We start from the raw sequence: 20,396 nt of genomic DNA on the forward strand, positions 1-20,396 counted from the left end.
AGTCAGCGGTATTTGTCTAAAATGGCGGAAAATTTTAAATTTAAAGAGAAAATAAGAGAAACACATTGAACAAAAGCACAAGAAAAGACATTGAGAAAATGGCATTGCTACCTTTCAAGGGTGGTGCTGTAGAATAAAGAAACGAAAGTTGTTGTTTATGGTAAATGCAAGCCTGTAATTTCTAACAAACTCTTTCTCGGGCATAATAATAAAGTTGCTGAGTACAATGTCATGTATGACTTTTTCCTCGTTTCTTAATTGAACAAAATACGCAAATCGAAAATCTTTCATTTTTTAGCGTACGCATTGGCTGCCGTGTGAGAAGAGATTTTTTTGCAGATTAGAACAAAGGTGCAAATTTAGACATGCCAGTTCCTTAAAAAGACTAGCAATTTACAATTTTCCAGGAATCCACGTCAAATGCATGTATTCCCTCCACTCCACTGACTCTGAAGATAATGTAAGTTTTCACAGGTATTTTGGCCCATCCAGCTGTCACCATTGGGGGATTAAAAGCTTCCTTGTAAATATTTTGCTGGGTGCAATTTGTGGGGAAAATTCTCAAAGGTTACAGTCCCTAGATGGTTTCCAAGAAAGGCTTTTTTACATGGTCATTTATGACAACTTTGAAAAATGCAACTCCTTGCAATTGCCTCATGATGTGTCCAAGAATTTGTCAGAATTTTGATCACACAAACTTATAATCCAAATTAACTAGACACATTTTTGACTATGGGCTGTTGTTCTCTTTGTGAATTTCAATATTTAGTTGTTTTTCTCCATCACTACATTTCTCTGAAGGCATACGGTGTGCATCGCGGTCTCGACAAATGTGCTGAACTGTTGATGAATATTCTTGAAATTCAATCTGAAGAAAAAGAAATGAAGAGAACGACTGTGAATAGCACAGTCAAACCCACAAAATTATCAAAAAACAGAAAGAAATCAACAAAGTCTTCATCTAAAAATACGGCACCAAAAAAAATCATAAATGTTCCAACTGAAAGAGATCCAGGTAAAAGCTGAAGTTGCTTCGTATAACCATCAAAGTACTCTTTATCTGACTCTTTTGGCTTCTCCTCAAAGAGGTTGCCATAGCAAATCATCTGTCTCCATGTATTTCTGTCTATGGCATCCTCTTATCTCAAACTAACTAGTTTCAGGTTTTCTTTCAGTGTATCCGTGTGTATACCTTCTCTTTGTTCCTCCTTTAGACCTCTTACCTGACAGTTGTGAACTCAGAATTCTTCTACCTATACACTTATTGTCCTTTCATTGACATTATATGTCTAACACACAAATACTTCATGTATTAAGAATCAGCTAAGCCAGCCCTCTTTGATCTCTCTAAAACATTCGACTTGTGCTGTACCTCTAATGAACAGCATAACCATTAAAGTACAATATTTGTTTGTAAATGTAGATCGTCCAGGCTGGTATAGTCCTGAGAAGGACTGTTTTTGTTGTTGACTCATTTTGACTTTGAAGATGACTACCGCTCAGGTTGTTGAAACGTCAGTCAACAACAACAAAAACAGTCCTTCTCAGGACTATACCAACCTGTACGATCTACATTTACAAACATGTAACGATACTCCCGGGTTCAAACCATTTACTTTAAAGTACAATATGTTGATTATGTTCTTGGTGATAACATTGATGAATTGCTACATTTTTACTCTTTTCTTGTTGAAGATTAAGAACATAAAATTACGTATTGGATTATTTTTTAACCATTTCCTTATTACCATCCTAGAGAAGATTTGCCCCTGGTTATTTAAATACACGGCTGGTTTTTTGATTAACCTTCTAACGCTGACAAGATTGTCGATTTATAAAGCTAAAAGATGTTTTCTCTTCTTTAATATGATGAACATCTCAATTTTCAGCAAGAACCTTCGAGGGAAAAACGGCATTTAACGAAAGGTTGGTTGCGTCCACGCCACTCCTCTCCGCTGACCAGCGGAAACAGCTTGAAGACCTTCAGAGGCGAGAGAAGGATCTAAAGGAACAAATACAGATCATACAGGAGGAATATGAACACTTAGGGGTATGTAACATTCGTTTGCAAAATTAAACCCGCATGCTCTGACGTATGAAATCAATTGTTTTTTTATGGATTATATAACATACATACATGACTATACTTATTTCAGTTATGAAGCCAGCCAGCCCCCCGTTTTTTGCTAGTCACCATGCATGATTTATCGTTCCCAAATTTATTGTGCAACATATTTTTCGTTCTTGACAGCAACAACTACCGATCACCGAGTCGGAACTTGTCGGAACATTTGATTCTCGTGATACGTCAAGCAAACCTCGAGATACTGGAGTGAAGTCATCCGATAGAAGAAATCTGGATTTCTGTCGCAATGCAGAAAAACCGTTTGTGGACGACGCTCCTGCTTTACGCGAAGGAACGAAACTTCGTTCAAAAGACAACCGTACAGTGGTATCTTCGTCGAACGATAGGACTGGTAAAGTTGGAAAACAGAGAAAGTTCAATTTTCCGACAGGGTGCAAGAGAATTCCTTAGGAAAACGTAGTTACGATGAGCTTCACTCAGTTCCAAAACACTCTCCGACTGAGGCTAAACAAACATGCGATTTACATCAAGAAGATGGAGCAATTGTCGGCGATGATTTCAAATTTGCTGTTTCCGACATTAAACGGGATGACTTCAATGAAGAAATGGTCGAACAGCAAGATAATGTTCCCACTCATTCACCACAAAAGTTCACAGATCATTTGAGAATCGCTTCTCATCTAGTTGATCAACTGCGTGCCGTCCTAGAGATCTCAGGTATACAGTTGAAGTACTGTGGAGTCTCGAAAGTAGCCGCCCAAGTTACTTTCGAAACTATTGAGCGGCTAGTTTCAGAGGGGCGCTTGAGTTCGGAATGCGCTTAATTTCGAGTTGTTATTTTTAGCGTCGGTTAACTCCAAAGGTTAACTATAAGTTCATGCTTTTTAAAAGGTATTTTTGAATGTTTGTGTAAGGTTGACACAAATCTACATGAATGTTTTATTTTGATAATGAAGTATAAATGTTTTAAAGCTTTTAAGTTTTATAAAGAATGCGGTTACTCTTGAGAGTACGTACGGTTACTGTCAGGGGGAGGCTACTGTCAGGGAGAGGTTGCTGTCAGGGGGGCTCCTGTCAGGGGTAAGTTACCGTCAGGGGAAGGCTACTTTCAGGGGAGGCTACTGTTAGGGGTAGGCTACCGTCAGGGGAGGCTACATTCAATACTCTACGGTGTGTTGTGATGTATTTTTGTAACTTATTTCATCTCAACATTTGTCTTCTCGTGGTTGACATACAGATGACGGCGAAGTTCATCGACTGCTGAAGGAGATTGAGCATGAGTTGATGGTGTTGTCCGTGTTGCCCAGTCCCCCTTGCAAGGAAAATTCTTCACCGCGGGAGATAAAGACAACGAAAAAGAAACTACGTGGTGTCGATATCGATTTGGCTTTACAACCGTTACGATCTGAGAACTGTGATCTACGAAGGTACGTAAGTCATTGTGACCAGCGGTTTTCAACAGAGAACGAACAAGAACTGGGGGTTTATGTCAGCCAGTAATGCTAGAGTGGCTTTGTTTTGACTGTGGTATTTTTTTCTCAGCTATTCCTTGATTTTGTGTAGAAAACTACGTCTTGCAAACCAGAAAATGAAAGATCTTCAAGAACAGATTGATAAAACCAATAAATTCACACAAGATGGTGGGTAAATGCCTTAAAAATACAAATATTTTCTTCCTACCGTCATGATTCGTACAAACGTTGAATGTCCATGAATTTGAATTGAAAAATTCATGGCTTGAAAAGTACTTGAAGTTATTTATTAAGTTGTGCTTGTTGAAAGTGCTTCGAATGTTTTTGATCGAATTAATGGAAACATGTCATCGTACTACCTTGCTTTAAAAAATGGTGTTGAAACTGTATATCAATTCTTTATTGCACAAAAAAATAATTTCACTGCTAAAGGGTTGATGTCAGAACTTTGAAGTGACTTACCAAGATGGCAGCTTTCAATTCAAATATGAAAACACATCATTTGCTTGCGATTCATTAGAAAAAGGTTTTTTGTTTAAATTTTGGAAATGTTTTTAATGATTTCTTGCTTTAGTTGCTCTTTGCGTGCAATTCAAAGTCTTCCTCGTCCTTAAATTTTTCAAAATATGTTGTTGAAAGCCCTTGAAAAGTGCTTGAATTCAATTAATCCACCTTTCCGACGGTCGATACACTTGTCTAAAATATGAGATCAAATTACAAAATTCGGACTGACAAATGGTCAGACATAGTATTGTAGAATAGTTGCAATAAAATGGTTAGGAGATGCTTTTGAGTTTTGGGTATTTGTGAACGATTATTTAAAAAGGCAGAGGGCATAACAGTAAATATTTACTATTTTGCAGCTAAAATCGGGCCTGGATATTCTTTGGTTATGTAGTTTCTTGCAATGATACAAACTGCTTGGCTTATTAAATGTTATCTTCGTAAAAACTATTATAAAAAAGTAGATAATCCCTTTTCTTCACGAAGCCCATGGATGCTTTCGTTGATGATGAGAGAGTTATATTGTATAAGGAGGCTCTCGTTCGTCACGAGAGAGTTATGAGAAAGTTTATTATAAAAGGCAAAAAGTAAAAAACGTATAAACATGTTTAGAGTTGTTTTAATATATAAGTCAAAAAAGGCAGATGTTGTTTGAACCATTGCAGTATCCTTGGATGTTCTAGTTTCTTTTATGTAAACAAAAGATAAAATTGGAAAGCAAAAAAAACCCGTTTTCGGTCCATGCTTCCCGATACCTTCTTAAGCGTAAGGCACTAGAACGCCGCATGTTAACGTTTCAGTAGGAGATTTCGGCCCCTCCACGCTATCCTACTTGGGGATGCCAATACGTAGCAAGTTTCCACCCATCAGACCCCGAGATCACCTGCGATATGCTTTGCTCGGGGTACGCAGGGAGAGTGCGGTCTCGACTGAAGTCTGGGCCTCTAAGCCACTGCATACCTAATCGCTCCTAGCTTCTACTGCTAGTTGACATCTACTATATCTAGTATTGGCTTTATATATATATATATATATACATAAATTCAAAGGCTTACAAAAGTTGTGGTATTATTAAAGTCACTACTGCGCGTGCTCAGATGATTTCTTTAATAATTTGCGACTGAGCTAATTGCCACGAAAGTAATGCAAGTGCATCTGGTTAGTCGTTGCCATGACTATGAACAATTAGTCGAGTTGACTGCGCAGATGATTTCTCCATTAAATTGCTAATAAGCATGCTATTTACTTCAAAATCTGTTCTAGTAGATGCAGTTGGTAGTTGCCATGACCATGAACCTGGGCGGCTTGTCAAATACACTGCGCATGCTTAAGCATAATGCGAATGCGCAAATGATTTATCTGAAAATTTGTGACTGAGCAAGCTACTTACTCCATAATCGGTACTAGTACATGCAGTTGGTCCTTGCCATGACCATGAACTCGGAGAGTTGGTGGAGTTAGCGAGCTATACTACGCATGCTCAGATTAATTCTCGATTAATTTGTGACGGAGCGAGCTCTGAAATTGGTGCTTGTAGATGTGCTTAGCAAGTTTTCAATCATTTATTTTTGGCATGCTCTTTGTATTTTTAAGCTTGTTTTTACAAATGCATATAAAACTCATCAACACTTTGTTATGCCAGTCGTAAAATCTGTGACAACGTTAGAAATGTTTTTATTTTTCTCTATAACTTTGTACCTGCATATTGCATGTCATATCCAAGCTTTACTTTGATTTTATGCTAAATGGTTTTTATTTACTCCTATACCCTCTGTCTTTATAATTAGTATTTCTGTATTTCTAAAATAAGTTTTACAAATGCTCCAAGAACATCGTCTTTCTATTTTATTGCCACTATTCTACATATACAATACTATGTCCGACCATAATTTGTAATTTCTTATTTGACCTCGTATTTTTGACACGTATGTCTACCGTCGGAGAGGTGGATTACTTTGGCATTTCACGAAGTCTGTAATGTATCCCGAACGTGTTCGTACAACTACTTTAGGTACAACTACTTTAGGTAAAACTACTTTAGGTGTTCACTTATCTCTCTTCCCTCTTTTTAAATAATCACATTCTAATTTAGCTGCAAGAGACGAAGGAATTTTAGAGAAACTACACCGGGAATTGTTTTTGGAAAAAGAAAACGTCATTGCTGTAAAGCGACAAAAGGAGCATGCTGAAAAGGTGCAAAAATGCACGCGGTTTTCATTTTGTTCGCTTTATCTATCAATCAGTGTCGAGTGTATTTCCGTTTACCTCCGTGATCCTCAGTGCTCCTCTTGTCCTCCGTGTAGTTACAGCATGTTTTTTGTCTGTGTGGTGTTCATTTTGTTTTCTTTGTAGAGTTATGTTTCGCTCATACTGTACCTCTGTGTACCTCTCGTCCTCTGTGTAACTACTATATGTTTTTTGTCTGTGTGGTGCTCATTTTGTTTTCTTTTTACAGTTATGTTTCGCTCATAATGTAGCTCTGTGTACCTCGTCCTCTGTGTAACTACTACATGTTTTTTGTCTGTGTGGTGCTCATTTTGTTTTCTTTGTACAGTTATGTTTCGCTCATAATGTAGCTCTGTGTACCTCTCGTCCTCTGTGTAACTACTACATGTTTTTTGTCTGTGTGGTGCTCATTTTGTTTTCTTTGTACAGTTATGTTTCGCTCATAATGTAGCTCTGCGTACCTCTCGTCCTCTGTGTAACTACTATATGTTTTTTGTCTGTGTGGTGCTCATTTTGTTTTCTTTGTACAGTTATGTTTCGCTCATAATGTAGCTCTGTGTACCAATTATACCAACCATCGAAAACCACCGTTCTTTATGTAGGTTTTATAGAACGGTAAAACCGAGGGAACGGTTGAACGGAAGCGAATTGTGAACAACCTCGATTATTTGTATTTGTTTTGATTTTTGTGTAGCTTATCTTACAAACACAGAATGAAAACTCCAATCTTGAGGAGGAAATTACAAATAAGGTGTGATGACTGAATTACCACTTTCTCTTGTGTTTTTATTATGTTTAGAAGTGATTTTGTCTAGTTTGTTTACTTCTACATTAGCGATATAACGAAATAACGGTAAAAAAACGACAAAACCAAGAAAATAGTAATTTCTCCCTTGTTGCCCCATGCACGTTGCTAGAACGTGATTTTAAGCTTAAGGCAGTGTTACAATAAATTACGTTACAGTTCTACATGACTATTTTCATAAAGCACATGAGAAATATCATTAACCACTTGCTAATTAATAAAATACTTAAAGATATTTCTCGACTGTGATTGGTTGATTGCTCTTTAAATACTGTAACTTGATTTGCTCAAAATCAGTGAAAGCCAAACAAGCTCCTTTTAAGTAAAAAAAGCATGGCGGCGGTTGTAAATTGTTAGATGGGAAACATCATATTTATAATAATCACATTAGCATATTACTAACTTTGTCGTCTAGATGTTCTTAGTTTTCGATAAACCTTTTTTTTGTATGCATTTTTAAAAACGGACTAAAAAATTCAATGGTCTGACCCATTTAAGTATGGCGACGTCAACGGAAATTCTAACAAAGAAAATAGGACAGCCTATTATGCTGAGGTAGAGAAGAATGAAGCAAGAGATGATGATGAAATAGCATTATTTATAAGTGGTAATAGTAAAAGATACAGTTGGATCATAGACTCCGGCGCCACCCAACATATGACATTTGAAGTAAATAATCTATCTGATTATGTTAAACTCAAGCAGCAATGTAAAGTTATTTGGGATATGATCGAGTCATTTTTGCTTTTGGAAAGGGCACATACAGGTTATGCACTAATCTAAAAGGGACAAGCCAAAGAATTGCATTGAAGAATGTTCTCTATTTACCTGATTTAAAAAGGAACTTGTTATCAGTTTAAGCAATGATTAAACTCGGACAACTGTTGTTTTCAAAGATGATGAATGTACAATTTCTAAAGATTGAAGGTTACTAGGAATTGGAGAAATGCAAGGAAAGTTGTATAGCTTAAAGTTATTCCAAGAGAACATGTGCATAAAGTAAATGGTTTGAACCCGGGAAAAACAACAACAAAACAGTCCTTCTCAGGACTATACCAACCTGGACGATCTACATTCACAAACATGTAAGAATATGTGCATGTTGCTGAGAACAATCCCAACATGGAGTTATGGCATTGTCGATTTGGACATTTGGGAAAGAATAATTTGTCTAAACTAGTCAATAATAATATGGTGACAGGAATGGTGAGTTTGAAAGATGAAGATATGTCAGATGCGTGTGAAGCATGTATAATGGGGAAACAGTGCCGTACACCGTTTCCTAAAAGAAGTTTCAATCGTGCAACTGAATTGCTTGAAATAATCCACAGTGACGTTTTTGGCCCAATGAATGTCAAATCGTATGGAAAATCTCAGTATTTTGTGACATTCACAGACGATTATTCACAATACACGCAAGTATATTTTCTTAAAGGTAAAAGTGATGTGTTGGACCAATTTCAACAGTTTGTCAATGAAACAGAAAATCGTGGCAAAAGAATCAAAACTCTTCGTTCGGACTACGGTTGGGAGTACTGTTCAAGAGAATTTGGTGATTATTTGAAGTCGAAAGGAATAACCCACCAAACAACTGTTCCATATTGTCCTGAACAAAATGGCATCGCTGAAAGAATGAATAGAACTTTGGTTGAATGTACACGATCTAGTTTACATCATGCTGGTATGCCAAAAGAATTTTGGGCGGAAGCATTGAATACCGCTGTATACATTCGCAACCGTAGTCCTACATCATCAAATGAAGTTACACCGTTCGAGGTAGTTCATGGCGAAAAGCTAAACGTATCGCATCTAAGAGTTTTTGGATGTATTGCATATATGCATATAACTGATGCTAAAAGAAATAAATTAGATAAGAAATCAGCTAAATGTGTATTCGTTGGATATCTAGAAAACACCAAAGGATATAAACTATACAATCTCGAAAAGAAAGCATTTTCTGGTTTTTAAATTGTAATTGATCTCGTAGTTTGTTAGTTTGAGGGCCACAAGTTTTTCGCACTTGTTGTGTCACGTGTTACCCTCTTTTAATAAAGTTTCATCATCATCAATCCGACTGGTAGCACAAGGCTACACTCAATCACCAGGTATAGATTATAAAGGTTCGCACCTGTTGTAAGATATAGTTCGATAAGATCGTTACTTGCAGTTGCCACCATTTGTGACTGGGAAGTTTACCAAGTCGATGTTAAAACTGCATTTTTACAAGGAAATCTGAAAGAGGAGATTTATATGAAACAACCCGATGGATTTGTTGAAAAAGAACAACCAGATTACGTTTGTAGATTAAAGAAAAGTATATATGGACTTAAGCAAGCGGCGAGATGCTGGAATAACGTGATTAACACTTATCTGTTATCCAATGATTATAAGAAATGCACCGCTGATCCCTGCATCTGCATTAAATCAGTGAAGTCTAAAGATCGTACAATTAAGTTCGTAACTGTAGCGATATATGTTAATGATATGATGTTCTTCTCAAACGATATTAAGATTTTGCAACAAGAAAAGAAAGCGATGGCAAGGAAATTTCAAATTGAAGATTAGGAGAGCTGCACCACATCCTTGGAATGACAATTCTAAGAAATCGAGGATCACGAACAATGTCTATTACTCAAACAAATTATTTAGAAGGTGTGCTCAAGAAGTTTGAGTTGGAGAATTGTAAGTCTGTTTCAACACTCTTGTAAACAGGAAAGAAGTACGAAAAATTGTCAGATGAAAATGAATCATTTGATAGACGAACTTATCAAAAAGCAATTGGTTGTTTAACGTACGCAGCAACAATCAGTAGACCAGATTTGTCCACAGCCGTCAGCATACTATCTACGTTTATGTCTAATTCTAGTATACAGCATTGGAAAGGAGTGAAGCGAGTATTTCGTTACCATAAAGGAACACTGAATTATAGCTTGCTTTATACTGCTGAAAATACAAGCACGATTTTGACAGGATATTCGGATGCAGATTGGGGAGGAGACATTACAAGTCGACGTTCGACAACAGGATACGTTTTTCAAGTACAAGGTAACACAGTAAGTTGGTGTAGTAAACGTCAAGGATGTGTAGCAAGATCGACAACAGAGGTGGAGTACATTGCTCTGAGTACTACTTGTCAGGAAGGGATTTGGTTAAGAAGATTGCTGGAAAATATTTCGAAGAAACAAGATTGCCCTACCATCCTATATGAAGATAATCAAGGAACGATTGAGTTAACTAAGAATCCAAAATTTCACAATAGAACAAAGCATATCGATATATCGTATCATTACGTCGGAGAGCAAGTTGAGAACAAGAACATTACTATCAAGTGTTGTAAAACTGAAGATATGTTAGCGGATGTAATGACTAAAGGATTAACAAAAGGTCGTTTTGAAAAATGTAGAAGCAAACTGGGACTTATGGAAGTTTAAGAACGAAGGACTATATTATCTATGAACACTATTAGTTAAGTTTTGTTAATTATACTGTGATTATTAAGTTGGAGTGTTAGATAAGAAACATATTTATAATAATCACAGTAGCATTTTAAAAGTCCACGTGACTACAGTTACGTAATATTGTTTTGCTCTCTCCACATTTTTGTTATGTTGATGAAACACACAGTTATAGTTATATGAATAAAATCCATCTTAATTCTTAATCACAATTATATGACTGATCATTTAAAAATAAATAAACAAAGATTTCCACAAAATCATGTGAAATTCATAAACAATGCAAAACAACACATAGAATGAAGACACAACACCAAGCACTGTTTTTGTTGTGAATGTTTGTAAAAGTTGGGCCATGCAACGAGGCTTTTCTGAAGCGATAGAGTTTACGAAGCCAGACAGCAGTAGACGGCTCTTTGCAAAATATCTCAAAGTATATTATTAGCACGTTATATTATAGTTTCTCGTACAATTACGGCACAACATGCACTTGTGAGTTTTTTAAAGACTACAATAATATTTCGTTACAATCTTAGAAAAAATTCCCCGGTGAATGTTTATCAGTAACTGTTCTCGAAACCATACTTTTACTTATGTACAAATACAATCTTTTATTTCAAACGCTCATCATATTTTGGAAAAGTTTGTTATGTAATGTTTAGTGTTTACGGGTTGTCTATTATTTTGCGTCGTTATGTCGAGCCTTTTTTGTCCAGTTTGAATCAAAAAAACCTTTACGTTGAATTGTTCAATTTTACGTTTTTGCAATCAGGATGATGAAATTGCGTCACTTCAAAATGAGCTTAGAAATCTAAGAAGTAAAATATCTTCAGGTAAGAAGTTAGAACTTTATTTTTTTTATTAACACTTGTCACTTACATGTCGTAGAGAAATCTTTTCGACGCCATTCAAGCTTTATTTTGTACGTAATAGAAGCTGATGTTCTTGCCAAACAGCAACTGAACTCCTTGGAGATGACGGTGCAAACCAAAAATAAACAAATGGCTTTACTGAATCTTGCCATTAAACAACGAGATGGCGAAATCGAAAGGCTTACGGTGCTCACGAGGTGAGATGTACAAGAGTGGAAACGAAACTTTATACCTGCGTGAGGAAAATATTCTTTCTAAAGCCTGTTTTCCACTAGCCACGTATCGTAACGTATCTTGGCAAAACGTAACATGACGCATGCGTGCTTGTGCCTATTGACCATCAAATTCATAAGCACGCATGCGCCATGTTACGTTTTGCTACGATACATTACGATACGTGGCAAGTTGAAAACAGGCTTAACTTCTACGTTCAACGAGAGTTTAATGAGAAGATTGGTTGTTGTTATTTCATTAGGTTTATAAGAATAACATTGGGCATAAATAATATATAATTATGTTTTATGGACATGACGTCATTTTATATGACGTCATTTTACATGACGTCAAATTTTTAAATTTCAAATTTTCTGTGTTAATAAAATCAGCTTGTCAAAAACAAGTATGGTGAAGCATCGCTTAAAATTAAATCATTTTTACTAACATCACTATTTGCTTCGAATATTTTTACCTAAAATTTCATTTAATTCATTAATTCTTTATTTCATCAAGTTTTAATGTTGACTTTTATCGTTTCATGTTTATTAAAGTCAAAACAATCGCTTTACTTTACATTCTGCTTATGTAACTCACTGTTTAGAAGTGCAATATTAATAACGTAGACGTACGTTTTTGGTCACGTGTCTGTTTTGTTATGTACCCCCATGTTCCTAAACATTGATAATGATAAAGTTTGAACTTCGATATCCTTGTGAGTACATCCATATACAATATGCGTCAATGTCTTGTCGATGTTTTGTCTTTATGTACCCCCATGCTCCTAAACATTGATAATGATAAAGTTTGAACTTCGATATCCTTTTGAGTACATCCATATACAATATGCGTCAATGTCTTGTCGATGTTTTGTCTTTATGTACCCCCATGCTCCTAAACATTGATAATGATAAAGTTTGTACTTCGATATCCTTGTTGGTACATTCATGATCCATATATATAATGCGCCAATGTCTCCTAGAGGTTTACAGCAATCGTTAACAAGAGTTTTGAGCAATGTTCAAGATCTTCGTCCAGATGATATTCTTAGTGATGTCTCAATGTTATCTGCATTTGATTCATGGAAACCTTCGGGGAGAAATCATTTAGCGCCAAGGTTTGTTCCTACTGATACATGTATAGATTACTGGAGTGTCAAATCAATGAATGCTCTGTGTTTGTTTACATTTGATTTCAGAACTCGACGAAAACGTTGTCATTATAAATTTTTTTTCGCGATACGAGTACTTTTCTATTATGGTATTATTTACTGTCATGATTTCTGTGGTTGATTTCATTGAAATTTGATCTAAAGTGTCTCTTAGAAATTTGGTCAAAAAGAAATTGGTTTTTCAATCAAAACATCGTTATATAATTTGAAATAAACTTTATCGCACACAACGGAAACTAATTGCAAATTTCCCCCTAATTTTACGAGAAATGAGGAGAGATATGATTGCTTGAATACAACAAAATGAATTTGTAGTCGGACGACGCTTTCTGAGCTCTGATTGGTTGAAATCTCAACGCAAAATCACCTGCTACCTGTAGAGCTACAAACACTTGACAGTGTAACTAACATACATTTTCATGTTCTTTTCCATACAGTAACGTACCACAGAGTACATCAACGTACCCATTCATCCCTCCATCGAAAAACGTCGCTCAACCAGATGTGAACTTCAACATTCAGGATCTCGGCCTTGCGTGTAACCGTGAGTACACCTCCCCAAGCAGGGTATATCGTAGGATGTCTGTGGATAGTATTGCCAACGATGAAGCAGATACTATTATGTCTGTATCATCAACGGATGAAGCGACTTTCAAACAGGATCTTGCCAATCTTGACTCCATGATTACGCGTCTTCAAAATAGTTTGAAAAGAAAATGAAGATACGTTAAACATATTTCAATGAGAAGCGTTAAGCTATCCTCCCTTACCGTCCGGAAATTACGATCTTTTTTTATTTGAAGCCCTAAACTTTACCCGTCCTGGCATTGCGATGAATTTTATGTGAAGCGTTCAACTATCCCCCCGTCCTTGCATTAAAATATATTTTTATGAGAAACGTTAAAATCTCCCCTCCCCCCTTTCTTGTTGACTTCAAAGCATCTAAAATATTGTAAATTTGTATCTGCAAAGTGTGTCCACACACCCAACTACAATTTGAAACATAAAATATCCGACATTGCAATATTCCATAAGAAGCGTCAAACTCCGCCTTCTCTTCTACCTTACCTTTAGTTACGTGTATGATTTTGTAACTGCAAATTGTATCCACACTCCGCCGATCCGCGTCGCCGCTTGCAGCTAACTTACATGTTCATAAAAATGGCTTAAAACAAAACTACAATAATCTATAAGTGTAAGAAAAATGTAGAAATTATCTTTTTGAGATTTTAACCAAACGGATGGAAGTATTAGTCGAATCTATTTGAAATGATATCGCTGCGAGCATAGCATCAAAGTCTAAATCGAAATAATTGCATAAGCGCTATTGTTTTGCTTTGGATACAAAACGAAACTGAAACTTGAAAGAAAATTTAAAAAATATTCACGCGAAAAACGATGATGACTCATTCTTGGAACGCATACCTCGTAAATAGTCTTCCAAGAAGTAAATGAAAGCGCTAAGATCGTCTTTTCCTGGAAGTTTCCTTCGAGTAAATGGGAGAGCGCAACCCCAGGGTATCGCACGAATTGTTAATTGCTCTTTCGTTTTCGTTATCATGTTAATATTGGCGAACGCGTTCAAGCAAGTCTTCACTGTTTACCTGTTCGCTATCTCGACTTGAGCTTTCATTCCATCAACATGAGTGCGTCAAATTTACAAGTTTTAATGCATGCTGGTGAACTTGAGTATATTGTGGAAAATATCAAGGAATCCAGACGAACATACAAAGTTATTGGTGGATGTCTCTTTGGCTTGTGGCGCAACTCTCTTGTACAGCCAGTCGTTCAGTTTGTAACTGGTCATGTTAAACCTTCCAAAAACTTGGAAGGGCAAGAGATCGATAACATCATCAATGGTGAATTCGTAGAAAAATTCACTTCAACAATGTTGAAAAATCACTCCTTAGTACGACTTGGATTTTGGTTCACATCTTTTGAAGAAAACTTTGATGAATTTCGAGAAAGTGGTAAAGTTTTACTTCGCTTTATCTTGAGTATAATTTTCTCGACTTGCAAAATGTATATTGCTTGCTGTTTTATCCACAGTGCCGTTCTGAATCATTTTGAGGATTGTGTTTTGTAAAATGTATCTGGAAATCACTCAGACAGATGTTTATGTTATTCTTATTTTAGTATTGCAGGAGTTTCAAAACAGAAACAAAGATAAGTTACTGCTTTTTATTAACTACACCGAGGATAGTGGAAGGGGGAATATTATCGGCGAATACGATCTTTCAAACTCGACGATTCCACTGTACAAGGAAGGTACATAATGTGCATTTTATTATCTTGCAGTATTTTGAAATACTTGTCCAATAACAAGGTTGCCAAGACGTTGCATTCACAAAAAGAGACAAAATGAAAGTAAATTGAATTGTGTTATTGTAAGGCACTACAGACCTTGAACTCTTACCTCTAAGGAATGAGTTGAGACATTCGCGTATGTGTGTTGTGTATAGCGGACGGTTATGATAGAAAGTTTTATACAATACGATCCTTTCTATATTTCAGATATACTTGACGGTCATAGCTCTTTTAGAAAATATGACGACCTCACTCAAAAAATTGGAAAGAATCGAGATTTAGTTGTACCCCCTGGTATTTCCGAAGATCAAGATGTTAGACCCGAGGTGAATAACCTGATTGCCATGCTCCCCTCGCGTACACAAACCTCCGAAGCTTCTATAATTCCTACACAGTGGTATTCAACTGACCAAGGAATGGAGCTTCTACAAAAGTTAATGCAATGTTTTAACTCGCAGCATATTACGCCAGAAATGTCCAGAGATGCGACAACTCATAATTTGCAATTCAATCTGAATCGTGACTATGCCCTTGTATTTCCACCTAATTTCCCTAAAAGCTTGCCTGTTTTGCACAATTCGTTTGACGGCAAAATAAATTTTAAAAGAAATGAGATTGATAAGAGCGACGTTTGTGGAAGTGTTGTACGTGCTGTCGTTAGGAAAATACAATCTCACCGAAGATAGTGAAACCATTATGGTGAAATGGAAATGGAAACTTTTAGTTCTATAAAGTAAACAATATTCTTTCAACATGCACATGTAACAAAACTTGCACTTGACTGGCTAATTTACATCTAACATACATGCATATACTGATGTAAAAACATACTTTTATGTAGTTAAATGTATTCTATGTATTCTGGCATAAAATGTATTTCCATAATAAACAATTTGAATGCTTTTACTTTCGTTCTTTTAAAGTGTAATTCGAAACAGTTCAATGATTGTGAAACTATAGGTGCTGCTCTTTCGAAGAAATCATCTCTAATTTCGGTTTCTGTTTTGTTTGCGTCCATAAACATGTAAAGTGTCATCGTTCGTGTTAAATCACTATGTTATGATGGAGAAAGCAGTGAAACAGAAAGACTAGCGTTGGAATTGTTGTAAAAGTACAATGTCGTCGTCCACTCCTCGATTGCTAATCAATAGAGAAGAATTGAACGAAATATGGAGGATAATGCTATCGGCTAAGAAACCAAAACATAAAATGGTTGGTGGACTTTATGGTCTGTGGCGAAACTCTTTACGACAGCCAGTCATTGAACTGATTACTGGCCCTGGTAAATACATCAATCAATCCGACAAAGCAAAGAACCATGATTACAAATTCGACAAAGACTATCATGAATTTATCACAAAGTATTTGAATGAGGAACATGGCTTGATGCAGATTGGATTGTGGTGTTCGGGAAAAGCGAACAGTTATCCATCTTGTAAGTGAAAGTTAAAAAAATACGTTGTTTTCATTACACCAATTCTTTTGAATGAACGAATCACTCGTTGTACATTTCTTGCAACCACACGATCAAATCTCTGCATTGTAATATTTCGAATTAAAGCCTCATGTACCGTGTCATTTTTTGAATTCTTTCCTGTTTGGATCTTTGTTCTTTCCCAAAAACAATGTTTATAAAACTAAGACTTTGCACTGTGTTCAAGTGACTTTTAATCATGATCTTCCCTAATTTATCGTCATCCTTTTTCAGTAAATCCTCAAAACATAAAGGAGTTTCGTGGACTGCCAAAAAATGGACGACCAATATATTTGATGTTTGTCGATAGAAGTAATGAATGTGCAGAAATTGAGTATTGTGTTGTCGACAAGGATAAACGCAATAATAGTCCAATGATCCAATTTACTCACGAAGGTCCGTGGTTGTGTTTTTGATTTGAAAACTGCCCTTATTATTTATAACTATTTCTTTGCTTTTTATTGATATCGTTGATTTCCGTTCATATTATTTAGACATTCTTCCCGATTCAAGTGGTTTCAGGAAGTTAGATGAAGTCGTGAGGAAACTGTCGAATAATTCAAATTTTACTCCTGGTTTTCCAAATGTTAAAATGCCTTTTAGAATAGAAGAAGAAAAAAAAGAAGAAAGAGAAAAACAAAAAATAGAAGGAACGAAAGAACAGTGGTACGACAGTGGTGGCGGACGAGTTCTTTGCCGACATATCAACGATAAGTTGGAAATGATCACCCCTCACATAGTCATTTCCCGCGATACGGTTTCATACAATTTAAGCATTGATATCGATGATAAAGTTTCCCTTCACTTTCCTGCTGATTTTCCCGTATCCCCAATGTCCATATCGTGGACAGGCGATATTTCATCATTCACAAAGAATCCAAATGAAATAGCTGATGTGATTTGCGACAGAATACTCAATATTCTTCATAAGGTAGAAGAAAATAATATCCAAGTCACAAATGTGTAAGCCATCCATAACCAAACATTGTAAGCCTCGCTTCAGTTCCATCTTGTATTTTTATTTATGCGCTGTAAATTATTTTATTAAGTTTCACATTGTTGGAAATTCGTATTTATATGAACTATTTATGAAAGATTTGGTTTGTATCGAGATCGTGTATTGCTCAAAAACTCACATAGATGCATTTAGCCAAATTTATGATGAATGATGTACTTTTGTATTTATTTAATATACATAAAATATCTTACGAAAAACTAACCTTTCCTCTTTTTCTCTCATTCCATGTAGTACAATGTTAAAAATACAAAAATATTCTGGCCGTTTCTATACAATATTCTGGCCGACTCCTACAATACTGAGTCGGTCGATGAACTTGTTCAATATTATTAGTTGGGAGGTTCTGTTGCATTCAATAAAACAGTTCAATGGGTGGAAAATTGAACATGACATTTAATGTATATTGTAACAATCGCAGAGATAGACGCATGCTCTCTTACGATCAGTTCCATTTCATATGTTAAAATCGTGAAATCTATTTGAATTTTTTTGCTTCTGCTGTCAAGTAAGGTAAAGAAATCCGAAATGAAACCGCGATGATTTCACGTTCACAATAATGTAATATTCAATATCTGCCACGGTTAAGTTTCAATTTAATTTAAAACATTAAATACATGAATTCTTTCGTTATCTATATCAGCCAATCTCCGAAATTTTGGATTAAAATTACCTGTTTATATTCTCACGTATCTATTTATACATGACAAAGTCTCGACTATTGAACATACAGCATATATTTTTACTCGCAAATTCAATAACTCATTTGTGAAACATAAGAAATATTCAATCTAGGCTATAGTTCCATATTTAACTGGCTATTTATTTGTCCGTGATTCGTAAGTTTTATATATAATTACCTTTACAAACGTCGGTTACTCAAAAATACATCACATTACACGATTTTTCTTAACAAAGCGAAAGTGAACATTAAGTTTAATAATACCAAGAAACGACAATACCCAGAAATCGACACACAAAAAGAAAGTTTTTTCGTAATCTTTGTTATCTTTCATCGTCTTTGTCTTCGTCGTTTTCAAGTGATTCCTTGACTTGTTCGATCATAGTTGATGCGTAAACCAAACCAAAAAATCCAGAGGCTGCCATTTTGGTCGCGACGACATTGTCAGGATTGGGAGTTCTTGTGACGCGGAGTTTGCCGGTTGTTGGATCAAATTCTAATTTCTCCAACGGTTCGCTACCACCAGCTACTTTAGACAGATGTCCCTGAATATCTCTACTGTTGGTCGACATTATGAAACCTTCGTTCTTTATTTAGTTTTTCCCTCTTCGTCTCTGTAGTAACTCTCAGTAGTCTTCACGACGTCGAAGTAAAACTGACACTCTTTGTTTTTATTTGTCTTTATATATCCATGCACGAAAAATTGGCCAATGACACTCGATTTGCGTATCGAAACTGATGACATCACTGATGTAAACGGGAATTCTTGGTTATGATTCGTTGCATTTTCATTTTCATAGGGGAGTTCCCATAAAGGGGGTTCCCAGCTCATCGTAAGATTAGTCACCAGGCTTTGCGTATTTTTGATGTCACAGATCTTTTCTCGCATTTGCAAAATATAATATTGCAAAATGAATATGGCGACATCTGAGTCGGTGATTTGAAGTTGTGTAAATACTTGATGTTAAATGTATAAGGTGGAGTTGAGATTACGAGTCTTGGCGCTTATATAATTGTTTGACATGCAAGAAGTAATGAAATACATGCTCTTTATAAACTGGATCAGACATAATCCAAAAAATAGATAGAAAAAAAGACAAGAATGTTTTACAACAGTGTAGGTAGTCAGGCTGTATTTTGCCTGTTTTTTATTGTACGCATAATGATCTTGAACGTACAAAAACTTTACACATGTATGCGTTATTTAACAAGCATGCCGTCAATGCAAAATAAAGAATTGAATACTGTTCCAAACTCTACAAGTCAATTGTCCAGTTGTGATTGATAAGCTTTAATATAACTACGTTTTCTTTTGATGATTAGATGCAAGCTATAAAATACATCACAATCTGCGATGGTTCAATTTCACTTCACAATACGAAAGTATGCATTAAATGTATGCTAATATAAGAAACCACGTGACTTAGGAATTGAATAGCAAAGATAGAGTTGTTTTTGAAATATTTTGCCTCGTCATGGACATCGTCATCTTCGTCATTCTTTTCTGGAGGAGGGGGGACTATGGGCAGTCGAAATCTTCAAATGCCTCTTTTGATATCTCAGTGAAGATAGTTGTATCTTGTTTGTAAATTCTTGTAACTCGGAGTCTGCCGGTTGCTGGATCAAATACTAACTTCTCTATCGATGTTACCTCTTGCTGCTCTTGACAAATGTTCCTCAATATCTCTAGCCTCGTTATCAGCATTGTGATTTCTTCTAACTCGGATATAACTAAATTTCGGTGTTTCTTTTTTACGAAAGACTTTATCATAAGCTGTGTGTGTCGTAGCAAGATTAAGGCAAAAACATTTAAAATGTCAAAGATGAAATCATAGGTTTAAACATGCGTGGAAATACCGCTTACTATGCCCATGATCTTATGACTTGTCCATTTGTCCGAAACAATCAAGAGCAATTAAATGGACGAGGATAAATGCTCGCTTGTTTTACAAGAAATAAGTGGATTTTCGTCGCAAATTGTAAAAGAAACTCTATGAATGCAGGTGGGACGTTGGGGGGACAGAATCTTACAAATGGCCTTAACAGTTGCGTCGTTTGTCTTGGCTGGATTCATAATCATCTCATGATTCAAAATTTAATGCCGTGGTGTTGCA

General features: G+C 35.9%; 3 protein-coding genes across 4 annotated transcripts; all 3 read left to right on the forward strand.

Moving 5' to 3' along the window:
* The first annotated feature begins 57 nt into the window (after window positions 1-57).
* LOC124453554 (coiled-coil domain-containing protein 14-like) lies at window positions 58-14,063 on the forward strand. 2 transcript variants are annotated; one of them, XM_047004336.1, is made up of 13 exons: window positions 58-160; window positions 299-460; window positions 802-1,015; window positions 1,890-2,050; window positions 2,252-2,803; window positions 3,324-3,513; window positions 3,650-3,726; window positions 6,155-6,255; window positions 6,983-7,039; window positions 11,321-11,381; window positions 11,482-11,617; window positions 12,616-12,750; window positions 13,242-14,063. In XM_047004336.1, the coding sequence occupies exons 5-13, from the start codon at window positions 2,692-2,694 to the stop codon at window positions 13,522-13,524; spliced, it is 1,152 nt and encodes a 383-aa protein (XP_046860292.1). In that variant the 5' UTR covers window positions 58-160; window positions 299-460; window positions 802-1,015; window positions 1,890-2,050; window positions 2,252-2,691; the 3' UTR covers window positions 13,525-14,063. The 2 variants fall into 2 exon arrangements, with proteins under 2 accessions (XP_046860292.1, XP_046860293.1); XM_047004337.1 differs by having other exon boundaries at window positions 299-351.
* A 326-nt stretch (window positions 14,064-14,389) lies between these two features.
* Window positions 14,390-16,017, forward strand: LOC124453026. The gene is made up of 3 exons (XM_047003711.1): window positions 14,390-14,774; window positions 14,941-15,072; window positions 15,319-16,017. Exons 1-3 carry the CDS (start codon window positions 14,447-14,449, stop codon window positions 15,795-15,797), a joined length of 939 nt encoding a protein of 312 aa, XP_046859667.1. The 5' UTR covers window positions 14,390-14,446; the 3' UTR covers window positions 15,798-16,017.
* A 124-nt stretch (window positions 16,018-16,141) lies between these two features.
* LOC124452878 lies at window positions 16,142-17,878 on the forward strand. Its single transcript, XM_047003508.1, has 3 exons — window positions 16,142-16,546; window positions 16,820-16,981; window positions 17,080-17,878. Exons 1-3 carry the CDS (start codon window positions 16,228-16,230, stop codon window positions 17,550-17,552), a joined length of 954 nt encoding a protein of 317 aa, XP_046859464.1. The 5' UTR covers window positions 16,142-16,227; the 3' UTR covers window positions 17,553-17,878.
* The last annotated feature ends 2,518 nt before the right edge of the window (window positions 17,879-20,396 follow it).

The sequence above is a fragment of the Xenia sp. Carnegie-2017 genome, unplaced genomic scaffold (genome assembly GCF_021976095.1).
Source record: "Xenia sp. Carnegie-2017 unplaced genomic scaffold, XeniaSp_v1 HiC_scaffold_25, whole genome shotgun sequence".
In the NCBI taxonomy this organism is placed as follows: domain Eukaryota; kingdom Metazoa; phylum Cnidaria; class Anthozoa; order Malacalcyonacea; family Xeniidae; genus Xenia; species Xenia sp. Carnegie-2017.